Here is a 17,260-nt window from a genome sequence, read left to right as displayed (position 1 = left end):
TAGTTAATAGTTGATACAATGTTGTTGGTGAGACCTTCAGGTTGGAGTCATTTTTAGTTAATAGTTGATACAATGTTGCTGGTGAGACCTTCAGGCTGGAGTCATTTTTAGTTAATAGTTGATACAATGTTGCTAGTTCGTTGGTGAGACCTTCAGGCTGGAGTCATTTTTAGTTAATAGTTGATACAATGTTGCTGGTGAGACCTTCAGGCTGGAGTCATTTTTAGTTAATAGTTGATACAATGTTGTTGGTGAGACCTTCAGGTTGGAGTCATTTTTAGTTAATAGTTGATACAATGTTGCTGGTGAGACCTTCAGGCTGGAGTCATTTTTAGTTAATAGTTGATACAATGTTGCTAGTTTGTTGGTGAGACCTTCAGGCTGGAGTCATTTTTAGTTAATAGTTGATACAATGTTGCTAGTTTGTTGGTGAGACCTTCAGGCTGGAGTCATTTTTAGTTAATAGTTGATACAATGTTGCTAGTTTGTTGGTGAGACCTTCAGGCTGGAGTCATTTTTAGTTAATAGTTGATACAATGTTGCTGGTGAGACCTTCAGGCTGGAGTCATTTTTAGTTAATAGTTGATACAATGTTGCTAGTTTGTTGGTGAGACCTTCAGGCTGGAGTCATTTTTAGTTAATAGTTGATGCAATGTTGCTAGTTTGTTGGTGAGACCTTCAGGCTGGAGTCATTTTTAGTTAATAGTTGATACAATGTTGCTAGTTCGTTGGTGAGACCTTCAGGTTGGAGCCATTTTTAGTTAATAGTTGATACAATGTTGCTGGTGAGACCTTCAGGCTGGAGTCATTTTTAGTTAATAGTTGATACAATGTTGCTGGTGAGACCTTCAGGTTGGAGTCATTTTTAGTTAATAGTTGATACAATGTTGCTGGTGAGACCTTCAGGCTGGAGTCATTTTTAGTTAATAGTTGATACAATGTTGCTGGTGAGACCTTCAGGCTGGAGTCATTTTTAGTTAATAGTTGATACAATGTTGCTGGTGAGACTTTCAGGCTGGAGTCATTTTTAGTTAATAGTTGATACAATGTTGCTGGTGAGACCTTCAGGCTGGAGTCATTTTTAGTTAATAGTTGATACAATGTTGTTGGTGAGACCTTCAGGCTGGAGTCATTTTTAGTTAATAGTTGATACAATGTTGCTGGTGAGACCTTCAGGTTGGAGTCATTTTTAGTTAATAGTTGATACAATGTTGCTAGTTTGTTGGTGAGACCTTCAGGCTGGAGTCATTTTTAGTTAATAGTTGATACAATGTTGTTGGTGAGACCTTCAGGTTGGAGTCATTTTTAGTTAATAGTTGATACAATGTTGCTGGTGAGACCTTCAGGTTGGAGTCATTTTTAGTTAATAGTTGATACAATGTTGCTAGTTTGTTGGTGAGACCTTCAGGCTGGAGTCATTTTTAGTTAATAGTTGATACAATGTTGCTGGTGAGACCTTCAGGCTGGAGTAATTTTTAGTTAATAGTTGATACAATGTTGCTAGTTTACTGGTGAGACCTTCAGGTTGGAGCCATTTTTAGTTAATAGTTGATACAATGTTGCTAGTTTGTTGGTGAGACCTTCAGGCTGGAGTCATTTTTAGTTAATAGTTGATACAATGTTGCTGGTGAGACCTTCAGGCTGGAGTCATTTTTAGTTAATAGTTGATACAATGTTGCTAGTTTGTTGGTGAGACCTTCAGGCTGGAGTCATTTTTAGTTAATAGTTGATGCAATGTTGCTAGTTTGTTGGTGAGACCTTCAGGTTGGAGCCATTTTTAGTTAATAGTTGATACAATGTTGCTGGTGAGACCTTCAGGCTGGAGTCATTTTTAGTTAATAGTTGATACAATGTTGCTGGTGAGACCTTCAGGCTGGAGTCATTTTTAGTTAATAGTTGATACAATGTTGCTGGTGAGACCTTCAGGCTGGAGTCATTTTTAGTTAATAGTTGATACAATGTTGCTGGTTCGTTGCAGAAAGGCCATGTGTGTGTTTTATTTTTATCAGGATATTTTCTACCTGCAGGATGCAATATTTTAATCTGTTGGCTTAATGGTGGCTGTTTTTACATAGTTGCCAATGGCAACAGAAGTTACTTTTTAGGTTTGTCATTTACATTCTGGATAGAGTTTTGATTAACTACATGACAATGTTTTTGAGATACTTTTGTGTATATACAAAATACACTATATACAAAAGTATGTGGACACCCCTTTAATTTAGTGGATTCGGCTGATACAGCCAAACCCGTTGCTGACAGGTGTATAAAATCGAGCACACAGCCAGGCAATCTCCATAGACAAACATTGGCAGTAGAATGGGCCGTACTGAAGAGCTCAGTGACTTTCAACGTGGCACCGTCACAGGATGTCACCTTTCCAACAAGTCAGTTCGTCAAATTTCTGCCCTGTTACATCTCCCCCGGGCCAGCTGTAAGTGCTGTTATTGTGAAGTGGAAACATCTAGAAGCAGCTCAGCCACACAAGCGTGGCCGCTGAGCGCTGAAGCCCGTAGCACGTAAAGAATCATCTGTCCTCGGTTGCAACACACTACTCTAGTGTGCGGGGAACATTAACTGTCTTGTTTGGGGTCTAAACTGTGTCTATGCAGGCGTTCTATGACATGGTATCCTCTCTGTTAACAATCTGCTGTGTGGTTGTGGTGTGTTGTAGGACGATAAAGACCTGGTGCCAGAGTTTGTGAATTCAGAAGGCTTGACGTGTTTCATCAAGGTTGGAGCGGAGGCCGACCACAACTATCAGAACTACATTCTCCGAGGTGAGTACGATCTCAACAATAATTTTAATTTAACCTTTTAACTAGGCAAGAACGACAGATTTTTACCTTGTCAGCTCAGGGATTCGATCCAGCAACCTTTTGGTTACTAGTCCAACACTCTAACCACTAGACTACCTGCTGGTTACTAGTCCAATGCTCTAACCACTAGACTACCTGCCTGCCCCACTCATCTAACAGACTCACCTACCTTATATATCACTTTAATAGTTTTCTCATATGTACATATTTCAGAACAAGTTTGCAATGAATGTTACACAGTAAATAAATACCTCGATACTTTTACAATTATTAGTGTTACCAATCAGAACAAAGATACTGAGGATACTGAACGTTAGGGCTTTAGTATCGTGATACTGAGGATACTGAATGTCAGGGCTTTAGTATCGTGATATTGAGGATGCTGAACGTCAGGGCTTTAGTATCGTGATACTTCTATAATTATGACTGTTACCGATCAGAACAAAGATACCGAGGATACTGAAAGTTAGGGCTTTAGTATCGTGATACTGAACGTTAAGGCTATAGTATCGTGATACTGAGGACACTGAACGTCAGGGCTTCAGTATCGTGATACTGAACGTCAGGGCTTTAGTATCGTGATACTGAACGTCAGGGCTTTAGTATCGTGATACTGAACGTTAAGGCTATAGTATCGTGATACTGAGGACACTGAACGTCAGGGCTTCAGTATCGTGATACTGAACGTCAGGGCTTTAGTATCGTGATACTGAACGTCAGGGCTTTAGTATCGTGATACTGAGGACACTGAACGTCAGGGCTTTAGTATCATGATACTGAGGACACTGAACGTTAGGGCTTTAGTATCGTGATACTGAGGATACTGAACGTCAGGGTGTTAGTATCGTGATACTGAACGTTAGGGCTTTAGTATCGTGATACTGAGGACGCTGAACGTTAGGGCTTTAGTATCGTGATACTGAGGACACTGAACGTCAGGGTGTTAGTATCATGATACTGAAAGTTAGGGCTTTAGTATCGTGATACTGAGGACACTGAACGTCAGGGTGTTAGTATCGTGATACTGAACGTTAGGGCTTTAGTATCGTGATACTGAGGACGCTGAACGTTAGGGCTTTAGTATCGTGATACTGAACGTCAGGGCTTTAGTATCGTGATACTGAGGACCCTGAACGTCAGGGCTTTAGTATCGTGATACTGAACGTCAGGGCTTTAGTATCGTGATACTGAGGACGCTGAACGTCAGGGTGTTAGTATCGTGATACTGAACGTTAGGGCTTTAGTATCGTGATACTGAACGTCAGGGCTTTAGTATCGTGATACTGAGGACGCTGAACGTTAGGGCTTTAGTATCGTGATACTGAACGTCAGGGATTTAGTATCGTGATACTGAGGACGCTGAACGTTAGGGCTTTAGTATCGTGATACTAAGGACGCTGAACTTTAGGGCTTTAGCGTCGTGATACTGAACGTCAGGGCTTTAGTATCGTGATACTGAACGTTAGGGCTTTAGTATCGTGATACTTCTACAATTATTACTGTTACCGATCAGAACAAAGATACTGAGGATACTGAACGTTAGGGCTTTAGTATCGTGATACTGAGGATACTGAACGCCAGGGCTTTAGTATCGTGATACTTATACAATTATTACTGTTACCGATCAGAACAAAGATACTGAGGATACTGAACGTTAGGGCTTTAGTATCGTGATACTGAGGACGCTGAACGTCAGGGCTTTAGTATCGTGATACTGAGGACGCTGAACGTCAGGGCTTTAGTATCGTGATACTGAGCGTCAGGGCTTTAGTATCGTGATACTGAACGTTAAGGCTATAGTATCGTGATACTGAGGACACTGAACGTCAGGGCTTTAGTGTCTTTGTGTTGAAGCTCCTAATCTGATCTTTGTGTTGCAGCCCTCAGTCAGATCATGCTGTTTGTAGATGGGATGAACGGTGTGATCGACCACAATGACACTGTTCAGTGGCTCTACACTCTCAGTGGCAGTCTGGTGGGTATTACATACAGTAGAGACCTGACCGCAGTGTACACACACACACACACACACACACACACACACACACACACACACAGACACACAGAGAGTCTACTGTCCGTAATGTCAGAGAGAGAGAGTCTACAGAGAGAGTCTACTGTCCGTAATGTCAGAGAGAGAGTCTACTGTCCGTGATGTCAGAGAGAGTCTACTGTCCGTAATGTCAGAGAGAGAGTCTACTGTCCGTAATGTCAGAGAGAGAGTCTACTGTCCGTAATGTCAGAGAGAGTCTACTGTCCGTAATGTCAGAGAGAGAGAGTCTACTGTCCGTAATGTCAGAGAGAGAGAGTGTAATGTCAGAGAGAGAGAGTCTACTGTCCGTAATGTCAGAGAGTCTACTGTCCGTAATGTCAGAGAGTCTACTGTCCGTAATGTCAGAGAGTCTACTGTCCGTAATGTCAGAGAGTCTACTGTCCGTAATGTCAGAGAGTCTACTGTCCGTAATGTCAGAGAGTCTACTGTCCGTAATGTCAGAGAGAGAGTCTACTGTCCGTAATGTCAGAGAGAGAGTCTACTGTCCGTAATGTCAGAGAGAGAGTCTACTGTCCGTAATGTCAGAGAGAGAGTCTACTGTCCGTAATGTCAGAGAGAGAGTCTACTGTCCGTAATGTCAGAGAGAGAGAGTCTACTGTCTGTAATTTCAGAGAGAGTCTACTGTCTGTAATTTCAGAGAGAGTCTACTGTCCGTAATGTCAGAGAGAGAGAGTCTACTGTCCGTAATGTCAGAGAGAGAGATTCTACTGTCCGTAATGTCAGAGAGAGAGTCTACTGTCCGTAATGTCAGAGAGAGAGAGTCTACTGTCCGTAGTGTCAGAGAGAGAGTCTTATGTCCGTAATGTCAGAGAGAGAGAGTCTACTGTCCGTAATGTCAGAGAGAGAGAGAGTCTACTGTCCGTAATGTCCGAGAGAGAGTCTACCGTCCGTAATGTCCGAGAGAGAGTCTACCGTCCGTAATGTCAGAGAGAGTCTACCGTCCGTAATGTCAGAGAGTGTCTACCGTCCGTAATGTCAGAGAGAGTCTACTGTCCGTAATGTCAGAGAAAGAGTCTACTGTCCGTAATGTCAGAGAAAGAGTCTACCGTCCGTAATGTCCGAGAGAGAGTCTACCGTCCGTGATGTCAGAGGGAGTCTACCGTCCGTAATGTCCGAGAGAGAGTCTACTGTCCGTGATGTCAGAGAGAGAGTCTACCGTCCGTAATGTCAGAGAGAGTCTACCGTCCGTAATGTCAGAGAGAGTCTACCGTCCGTAATGTCAGAGAGAGTCTACCGTCCGTAATGTCAGAGAGAGTCTACCGTCCGTAATGTCAGAGAGAGAGTCTACTGTCCGTAATGTCAGAGAGAGTCTACCGTCCGTAATGTCAGAGAGAGAGTCTACCGTCCGTAATGTCAGAGAGAGAGTCTACCGTCCGTAATGTCCGAGAGAGAGTCTACCGTCCGTGATGTCAGAGGGAGTCTACTGTCTGTGATGTCAGAGAGAGAGTCTACTGTCCGTAATGTCAGAGAGAGAGTCAACTGTCCGTGAAGTCAGAGAGAGTCTACCGTCCGTAATGTCAGAGAGAGTCTACTGTTCGTAATGTCAGAGAGAGTCTACTGTCCGTAATGTCAGAGAGAGTCTACCGTCCGTAATGTCAGAGAGAGTCTACCGTCCGTAATGTCAGAGAGAGAGAGTCTACCGTCCGTAATGTCAGAGAGAGAGTCTACCGTCCGTAATGTCAGAGAGAGAGTCTACTGTCCGTAATGTCAGAGAGAGAGTCTACTGTCCGTAATGTCAGAGAGAGAGTCTACTGTCCGTAATGTCAGAGAGAGAGTCTACTGTCCGTAATGTCAGAGAGAGAGTCTACTGTCCGTAATGTCAGAGAGAGAGTCTACTGTCCGTAATGTCAGAGAGAGTCTACTGTCCGTAATGTCAGAGAGAGTCTACTGTCCGTAATGTCAGAGAGAGAGTCTACTGTCCGTAATGTCAGAGAGAGTCTACTGTCCGTAATGTCAGAGAGAGAGAGTCTACTGTCCGTAATGTCAGAGAGAGAGTCTACTGTCCATAATGTCAGAGAGAGAGAGTCTACTGTCCGTAATGTCAGAGAGAGAGAGTCTACTGTCTGTAATGTCAGAGAGGGAGAGTCTACTGTCCGTAATGTCAGAGAGAGAGAGTCTACTGTCCGTAATGTCAGAGAGAGAGTCTACCGTCCGTAATGTCAGAGAGAGTCTACCGTCCGTAATGTCAGAGAGGGAGAGTCTACTGTCCGTAATGTCAGAGAGGGAGAGTCTACTGTCCGTAATGTCAGAGAGGGAGAGTCTACTGTCCGTAATGTCAGAGAGAGAGTCTACTGTCCGTAATGTCAGAGAGGGAGAGTCTACTGTCCGTAATGTCAGAGAGAGAGTCTACTGTCCGTAATGTCAGAGAGAGAGAGTCTACTGTCCGTAATGTCAGAGAGAGAGAGTCTACTGTCCGTAATGTCAGAGAGGGAGAGTCTACTGTCCGTAATGTCAGAGAGAGAGAGTCTACTGTCCGTAGTGTCAGAGAGAGAGTCTACTGTCCGTAATGTCAGAGAGAGTCTACTGTCCGTAATGTCAGAGAGAGAGAGTCTACTGTCCGTAATGTCAGAGAGAGAGTCTACTGTCCGTAATGTCAGAGAGGGAGAGTCTACTGTCCGTAATGTCAGAGAGAGAGAGTCTACTGTCGTCCCCCCCCCCCCCCCCCCAAAAAAAAACATGACCCCCCCCCCCCCCCCCAACGCCTGCCCCCCCCCTCCAAAACATGCCCCCCGCCAACGCCTGCCCCCCCTCCAAAACATGCCCCACCCCCTGATGTCTGTAAGAGACTTAAACACTAGTGTCTCTCAGCAACTCTCTCGCTCAATACATATTTGTAAATCAATCACCTTGCAGCTGCTACAGCTCTGATTTCAGATCCCCTTTTTAAACAGGGAAGTGAGAACAGCCAATGAGATGTGACAGATAGGACAGGGTGTGAAACTAGAATATGGTGAGAAACTCTTGTCACGTAAGACTGTGTTAGAATGAAGACGGTTACTGTAGTGATGGAGACAAGGTTCAAGACACTATACTGTAGTGATGGAGACAAGGTTCAAGACACTATACTGTAGAGAAGAGGTTCAATACACTATACTGTAGTGAAGAGGTTCAATCCACTATACTGTAGAGATGTAGAGGTTCAAGACACTATACTGTAGAGAAGAGGTTCAAGACACTATACTGTAGTGAAGAGGTTCAATACACTATACTGTAGTGAAGAGGTTCAATCCACTATACTGTAGAGAAGAGGTTCAAGACACTATACTGTAGAGAAGAGGTTCAATACACTATACTGTAGAGAAGAGGTTCAAGACACTATACTGTAGTGAAGAGGTTCAAGACACTATACTGTAGTGAAGAGGTTCAAGACACTATACTGTAGTGATGTAGAGGTTCAAGACACTATACTGTAGTGTAGAGGTTCAAGACACTATACTGTAGTGAAGAGGTTCATGACACTATACTGTAGTGAAGAGGTTCAAGACACTATACTGTAGTGATGTAGAGGTTCAAGACACTATACTGTAGTGAAGAGGTTCAATACTCTATACTGTAGTGATGAAGAGGTTCAAGACACTATACTGTAGTGATGAAGAGGTTCAAGACACTATACTGTAGTGATGAAGAGGTTCAAGACACTATACTGTAGTGATGAAGAGGTTCAAGACACTATACTGTAGTGAAGAGGTTCAATACTCTATACTGTAGTGATGAAGAGGTTCAAGACACTATACTGTAGTGATGTAGAGGTTCAAGACACTATACTGTAGTGATGTAGAGGTTCAAGACACTATACTGTAGTGATGTAGAGGTTCAAGACACTATACTGTAGAGAAGAGGTTCAAGACACTATACTGTAGTGAAGAGGTTCAAGACACTATACTGTAGAGATGAAGAGGTTCAAGACACTATACTGTAGTGATGAAGAGGTTCAAGACACTATACTGTAGTGATGTAGAGGTTCAAGACACTATACTGTAGTGATGTAGAGGTTCAAGACACTATACTGTAGTGAAGAGGTTCATGACACTATACTGTAGTGATGAAGAGGTTCAAGACACTATACTGTAGAGAAGAGGTTCAAGACACTATACTGTAGTGAAGAGGTTCAAGACACTATACTGTAGTGAAGAGGTTCAAGACACTATACTGTAGTGATGTAGAGGTTCAAGACACTATACTGTAGTGAAGGGGTTTAAGACACTATACTGTAGTGATGTAGGAGTTCAAGACACTATAGTAGTGATTTAGAGGTTCAAGACACTATAGTAGTGATTTAGAGGTTCAAGACACTATACTGTAGAGAAGAGGTTCAATACACTATACTGTAGAGAAGAGGTTCAAGACACTATACTGTAGAGAAGAGGTTCAAGACACTATACTGTAGTGAAGAGGTTCAAGACACTATACTGTAGTGATTTAGAGGTTCAAGACACTATACTGTAGAGATGTAGAGGTTCAAGACACTATACTGTAGTGATGAAGAGGTTCAAGACACTATACTGTAGTGATGTAGAGGTTCAAGACACTATACTGTAGTGATTTAGAGGTTCAAGACACTATACTGTAGTGAAGAGGTTCAAGACACTATACTGTAGAGATGAAGAGGTTCAAGACACTATACTGTAGTGAAGAGGTTCAAGACACTATACTGTAGTGATGTAGAGGTTCAAGACACTATACTGTAGTGATGTAGAGGTTCAAGACACTATACTGTAGTGATGTAGAGGTTCAAGACACTATACTGTAGTGATGTAGAGGTTCAAGACACTATACTGTAGTGAAGAGGTTCAAGACACTATACTGTAGTGAAGAGGTTCAAGACACTATACTGTAGAGATGAAGAGGTTCAAGACACTATACTGTAGAGATGAAGAGGTTCAAGACACTATACTGTAGTGATGTAGAGGTTCAAGACACTATACTGTAGTGATGTAGAGGTTCAAGACACTATACTGTAGTGATGAAGAGGTTCAAGACACTATACTGTAGAGATGAAGAGGTTCAAGACACTATACTGTAGTGAAGAGGTTCAAGACACTATACTGGAGTGAAGAGGTTCAAGACACTATACTGGAGTGAAGAGGTTCAAGACACTATACTGGAGTGAAGAGGTTCAAGACACTATACTGTAGTGATGTAGAGGTTCAAGACACTATACTGTAGTGATGTAGAGGTTCAAGACACTATACTGTAGTGATGAAGAGGTTCAAGACACTATACTGTAGTGATGTAGAGGTTCAAGACACTATACTGTAGTGAAGAGGTTGAAGACACTATACTGTAGTGATGTAGAGGTTCAAGACACTATACTGTAGTGAAGAGGTTCAAGACACTATACTGTAGTGATGTAGAGGTTCAAGACACTATACTGTAGTGAAGAGGTTCAAGACACTATACTGTAGTGATGTAGAGGTTCAAGACACTATACTGTAGTGAAGAGGTTGAAGACACTATACTATAGTGATGTAGAGGTTCAAGACACTATACTGTAGTGAAGAGGTTCAAGACACTATACTGTAGAGATGAAGAGGTTCAAGACACTATACTGTAGTGAAGAGGTTGAAGACACTATACTGTAGTGATGAAGAGGTTCAAGACACTATACTGTAGTGAAGAGGTTGAAGACACTATACTGTAGTGATGAAGAGGTTCAAGACACTATACTGTAGTGAAGAGGTTGAAGACACTATACTGTAGTGATGAAGAGGTTCAAGACACTATACTGGAGTGAAGAGGTTCAAGACACTATACTGGAGTGAAGAGGTTCAAGACACTACTGTAGTGATGTAGAGGTTCATGACACTATACTGTAGTGAAGAGGTTCAAGACACTATACTGTAGTGAAGAGGTTCAAGACACTATACTGTAGTGAAGAGGTTCAAGACACTATACTGTAGTGAAGAGGTTCAAGACACTATACTGTAGTGAAGAGGTTCAAGACACTATACTGTAGTGAAGAGGTTCAAGACACTATACTGTAGTGAAGAGGTTCAAGACACTATACTGTAGTGATGTAGAGGTTCAAGACACTATACTGTAGTGATGAAGAGGTTCAAGACACTATACTGTAGTGATGAAGAGGTTCAAGACACTATACTGTAGTGATGAAGAGGTTCAAGACACTATACTGTAGTGATGAAGAGGTTCAAGACACTATACTGTAGTGATGAAGAGGTTCAAGACACTATACTGTAGTGAAGAGGTTCAAGACACTATACTGTAGTGAAGAGGTTCAAGACACTATACTGTAGTGAAGAGGTTCAAGACACTATACTGTAGTGAAGAGGTTCAAGACACTATACTGTAGTGAAGAGGTTCAAGACACTATACTGTAGTGATGTAGAGGTTCAAGACACTATACTGTAGTGATGTAGAGGTTCAAGACACTATACTGTAGTGAAGAGGTTCAAGACACTATACTGTAGTGAAGAGGTTCAAGACACTATACTGTAGTGAAGAGGTTCAAGACACTATACTGTAGTGATGTAGAGGTTCAAGACACTATACTGTAGTGAAGAGGTTCAAGACACTATACTGTAGTGAAGAGGTTCAAGACACTATACTGTAGTAGTGAAGAGGTTCAAGACACTATACTGTAGTGATGTAGAGGTTCAAGACACTATACTGTAGTGATGAAGAGGTTCAAGACACTATACTGTAGTGATGAAGAGGTTCAAGACACTATACTGTAGTGATGAAGAGGTTCAAGACACTATACTGTAGTGATGAAGAGGTTCAAGACACTATACTGTAGTGATGAAGAGGTTCAAGACACTATACTGTAGTGATGAAGAGGTTCAAGACACTATACTGTAGTGATGAAGAGGTTCAAGACACTATACTGTAGTAGTGAAGAGGTTCAAGACACTATACTGTAGTAGTGAAGAGGTTCAAGACACTATACTGTAGTGAAGAGGTTCAAGACACTATACTGTAGTGAAGAGGTTCAAGACACTATACTGTAGTAGTGAAGAGGTTCAAGACACTATACTGTAGTGATGAAGAGGTTCAAGACACTATACTGTAGTGAAGAGGTTCAAGACACTATACTGTAGTGTACTACATCCCCCCCCCTCCCCCACCCATTTTCACTTATTGTAATTAAATGTAGATACTTCGAATACTCTGCAATCTTATTTTACTGGGTTTGCTGGGTTCAATGGGGAATGTTGTGTATTTGAGGTGAAATATCGCCACCTTGTGGAGAATATGTCTAACTGACTCTCTGTGCTCTCTCACTCCCTCCCTCCCTCCTTCCCTTTCTCTCTCTCCTTCCTCCCTCAACATCCCTCTCTCTCTCTCGCTTTCTCTCCCTCTTTCTCTCCCTCCTCTCTCTCTCTCTCTCCCTCCTCTCTCTCTCTCTCTCTCCTCTCTCTCTCTTCCTCCCTCTACACCCCTTCTCTCTCTCTCTCCTCTCTCCCCCCCTCCTCAGTCTCGTCTGGTGGTGAAGACCGCTCTGAAGCTCCTGATAGTGTTTGTAGAGTACACAGAGTTGAACAGTCCTCTACTTATCCAGGCTGTCAACACTGTGGATGGCAAGAGAGGTACACACACACACACACACACACACGCACACACACAGTCACACACACACACACACTTGAGCAGACACACACACACACACACACAGTGCTGTTCTACTTATCCAGGCTGTCAACACTGTGGATGGCAAGAGAGGTACACAGACAGTCTCTCACACACACACACACACACACACACACACACACACACACACACACACACACACACACACCACACACCACAAACAGATGAATCAACTGATGAATCAACAGATGAATCAACTGAGATCAGATGGTCTCTAAAAGACTCACTGCAACGTGTTGTACCTGCTGTGAACAGATGAATCAACTGAGATCAGATGGTCTCTAAAAGACTCAACTGCAACGTGTTGTACCTGCTGTGAACAGATGAATCAACTGAGATTAGATGGTCTCTAAAAGACTCAACTGGACCGTGTTGTACCTGCTGTGAACAGATGAATCAACTGAGATCAGATGGTCTATAAAAGACTCAACTGCAACGTGTTGTACCTGCTGTGAACAGTGAACAGATGAATCAACTGAGATCAGATGGTCTCTAAAAGACTCACTGCAACGTGTTGTACCTGCTGTGAACAGTGAACAGATGAATCAACTGAGATCAGATGGTCTCTAAAAGACTCAACTGGACCGTGTTGTACCTGCTGTGAACAGTGAACAGATGAATCAACTGAGATCAGATGGTCTCTAAAAGACTCACTGCAACGTGTTGTACCTGCTGTGAACAGTGAACAGATGAATCAACTGAGATCAGATGGTCTCTAAAAGACTCACTGCAACGTGTTGTACCTGCTGTGAACAGTGAACAGATGAATCAACTGAGATCAGATGGTCTCTAAAAGACTCACTGCAACGTGTTGTACCTGCTGTGAACAGATGAATCAACTGAGATCAGATGGTCTATAAAAGACTCAACTGCAACGTGTTGTACCTGCTGTGAACAGATGAATCAACTGAGATCAGATGGTCTCTAAAAGACTCAACTGGACCGTGTTGTACCTGCTGTGAACAGATGAATCAACTGAGATCAGATGGTCTGTAAAAGACTCACTGCAACGTGTTGTACCTGCTGTGAACAGATGAATCAACTGAGATCAGATGGTCTCTAAAAGACTCACTGCAACGTGTTGTACCTGCTGTGAACAGATGAATCAACTGAGATCAGATGGTCTGTAAAAGACTCAACTGGACTTTTGTTAAACGGTTAAGCGTTTTACAACACCTACACATTCTCAGTTTTATTTATTTCAAAAAATATTTTCTACATTTGTAGAATAATAGTGAAGACATCAAAACTATGAAATAACACACATGGAATCATGTAGTAACCAAACAAGGGTTAAACAAATCAAAATATATTTGAGATTCTTCAAAGTAGCCACCCTTTTGCCTTGATGACAGCTGTGCACACTCTTGGCATTCTGTCAACCAGCATCACCTGGAATGCCTTTCCAACAGTCTTGAATGAGTTCCCACATATGCTGAGCACTTGTTGGCTGCTTTTCCTTCATTCTGCAGTTCAATTCATCCCAAACCATCTCAATTGGGTTGAGGTCAGGTGATTGTGGAGGCCAGGACATCTGATGCAGCACTCCATCACTCTCCTTCTTGGTCAAATAGCCCTTACACAGCCTGGAGGTGTGTTGGGTCATTGTCCTGTTGAAAAACAAATGATAGTCCCACTAAACCCAAACCAGATGGAATGGTGTATCCCCTGCAGAATTCTGTGGTAGCCATGCTGGTTAAGTGTGCCTTGAATTCTAATTTAATCACAGACAGTGTCACCAGCAAAGCACCCCCACACCTCTTCCTCCATGCTTCACGGTGGGAACCATCACACCTCTATCTCCATGCTTCACGGTGGGAACCATCACACCTCTTCCTCCATGCTTCACGGTGGATATCATATGTTCACCCACAGCGCGTCTAACAAAGACACGGCGGTTGGAACCAAATATCACAAATTTGTACTGATCAGACCAAAGGACAGAGTTCCACCGGTCCAGCGGTGGGCGTATCTATCTGGGAGTCGGGTGTGTGTCAGATTCATCTAAGTGTGTGTGTGTGTGTACGTGTACATGACTACTCTAGCTGTCTGTATCTACAGGTGTGAAGCCGTGGTCATACCTGACAGAGATCCTGGAGGAGAAGAACGGATCAGACACCGAGCTGTTCATCTTAACCATGAACCTCATCAACAAGGTTAGACTGAGCTGTTCATCTTAACCATGAACCTCATCAACAAGGTTAGACTGAGCTGTTCACCTTAACCGTGAACCTCATCAACAAGGTTTGACTGAGCTGTTCATCTTAACCATGAACCTCATCAACAAGGTTAGACTGAGCTGTTCACCTTAACCGTGAACCTCATCAACAAGGTTAGACTGAGCTGTTCACCTTAACCGTGAACCTCATCAACAAGGTTAGTTAGACTGAGCTGTTCACCTTAACCATGAACCTCATCAACAAGGTTAGACTGAGCTGTTCACATTAACTGTGAACCTCATCAACAAGGTTAGACTGAGCTGTTCACCTTAACTGTGAACCTCATCAACAAGGTTAGACTGAGCTGTTCACATTAACTGTGAACCTCATCAACAAGGTTAGACTGAGCTGTTCACCTTAACCGTGAACCTCATCAACAAGGTTAGACTGAGCTGTTCACCTTAACCGTGAACCTCATCAACAAGGTTAGACTGAGCTGTTCACCTTAACCATGAACCTCATCAACAAGGTTTGACTGAGCTGTTCATCTTAACCATAAACCTCATCAACAAGGTTAGACTGAGCTGTTCACCTTAACCGTGAACCTCATCAACAAGGTTAGACTGAGCTGTTCACCTTAACCATGAACCTCATCAACAAGGTTAGACTGAGCTGTTCACATTAACTGTGAACCTCATCAACAAGGTTAGACTGAGCTGTTCACCTTAACCATGAACCTCATCAACAAGGTTAGACTGAGCTGTTCACCTTAACCATGAACCTCATCAACAAGGTTAGTTAGACTGAGCTGTTCATCTTAACCATGAACCTCATCAACAAGGTTAGACTGAGCTGTTCACCTTAACCGTGAACCTCATCAACAAGGTTAGTTAGACTGAGCTGTTCACCTTAACCATGAACCTCATCAACAAGGTTAGACTGAGCTGTTCACATTAACTGTGAACCTCATCAACAAGGTTAGACTGAGCTGTTCACCTTAACTGTGAACCTCATCAACAAGGTTAGACTGAGCTGTTCACCTTAACCATGAACCTCATCAACAAGGTTAGACTGAGCTGTTCACCTTAACCGTGAACCTCATCAACAAGGTTAGACTGAGCTGTTCACCTTAACCATGAACCTCATCAACAAGGTTAGACTGAGCTGTTCACATTAACTGTGAACCTCATCAACAAGGTTAGACTGAGCTGTTCACCTTAACCATGAACCTCATCAACAAGGTTAGACTGAGCTGTTCACCTTAACCATGAACCTCATCAACAAGGTTAGTTAGACTGAGCTGTTCATCTTAACCATGAACCTCATCAACAAGGTTAGACTGAGCTGTTCACCTTAACCGTGAACCTCATCAACAAGGTTAGACTGAGCTGTTCACATTAACCGTGAACCTCATCAACAAGGTTAGTTAGACTGAGCTGTTCACCTTAACCATGAACCTCATCAACAAGGTTAGACTGAGCTGTTCACCTTAACCATGAACCTCATCAACAAGGTTAGTTAGACTGAGCTGTTCATCTTAACCATGAACCTCATCAACAAGGTTAGACTGAGCTGTTCACCTTAACCGTGAACCTCATCAACAAGGTTAGACTGAGCTGTTCACATTAACCGTGAACCTCATCAACAAGGTTAGTTAGACTGAGCTGTTCACCTTAACCATGAACCTCATCAACAAGGTTAGACTGAGCTGTTCACCTTAACCATGAACCTCATCAACAAGGTTAGTTAGACTGAGCTGTTCATCTTAACCATGAACCTCATCAACAAGGTTAGACTGAGCTGTTCACCTTAACCGTGAACCTCATCAACAAGGTTAGACTGAGCTGTTCACATTAACCGTGAACCTCATCAACAAGGTTAGTTAGACTGAGCTGTTCACCTTAACCATGAACCTCATCAACAAGGTTAGACTGAGCTGTTCACATTAACTGTGAACCTCATCAACAAGGTTAGACTGAGCTGTTCACCTTAACTGTGAACCTCATCAACAAGGTTAGACTGAGCTGTTCACCTTAACCGTGAACCTCATCAACAAGGTTAGACTGAGCTGTTCACCTTAACCATGAACCTCATCAACAAGGTTTGACTGAGCTGTTCATCTTAACCATAAACCTCATCAACAAGGTTAGACTGAGCTGTTCGCCTTAACCGTGAACCTCATCAACAAGGTTAGACTGAGCTGTTCACCTTAACCATGAACCTCATCAACAAGGTTAGACTGAGCTGTTCACATTAACTGTGAACCTCATCAACAAGGTTAGACTGAGCTGTTCACCTTAACCATGAACCTCATCAACAAGGTTAGACTGAGCTGTTCACCTTAACCATGAACCTCATCAACAAGGTTAGTTAGACTGAGCTGTTCATCTTAACCATGAACCTCATCAACAAGGTTAGACTGAGCTGTTCACCTTAACCGTGAACCTCATCAACAAGGTTAGACTGAGCTGTTCACCTTAACCGTGAACCTCATCAACACGGTTAGACTGAGCTGTTCACCTTAACCATGAACCTCATCAACAAGGTTAGACTGAGCTGTTCACCTTAACCATGAACCTCATCAACAAGGTTAGTTAGACTGAGCTGTTCACCTTAACCAT

General features: G+C 42.7%; 1 protein-coding gene across 6 annotated transcripts in view; it reads left to right on the top strand.

The window, feature by feature from the left end:
* Positions 1-17,260, top strand: part of LOC118944401 (FH1/FH2 domain-containing protein 1-like) — a 158,281-nt gene that overhangs the window by 70,524 nt on the left and 70,497 nt on the right. For all 6 annotated transcript variants that reach the window (XM_036963279.1, XM_036963278.1, XM_036963277.1 and 3 more), the window contains exons 5-8: positions 2,675-2,780; positions 4,700-4,794; positions 12,308-12,419; positions 14,542-14,636. In XM_036963279.1, coding sequence (XP_036819174.1) covers positions 2,675-2,780; positions 4,700-4,794; positions 12,308-12,419; positions 14,542-14,636 — 408 coding nt within the window. The remainder of the gene's footprint in view (positions 1-2,674; positions 2,781-4,699; positions 4,795-12,307; positions 12,420-14,541; positions 14,637-17,260) is intronic.

Source organism: Oncorhynchus mykiss, chromosome 26 (assembly GCF_013265735.2).
Source record: "Oncorhynchus mykiss isolate Arlee chromosome 26, USDA_OmykA_1.1, whole genome shotgun sequence".
Lineage (NCBI taxonomy): Eukaryota > Metazoa > Chordata > Actinopteri > Salmoniformes > Salmonidae > Oncorhynchus > Oncorhynchus mykiss.
This window is presented reverse-complemented; position numbering and strand designations above follow the sequence as displayed.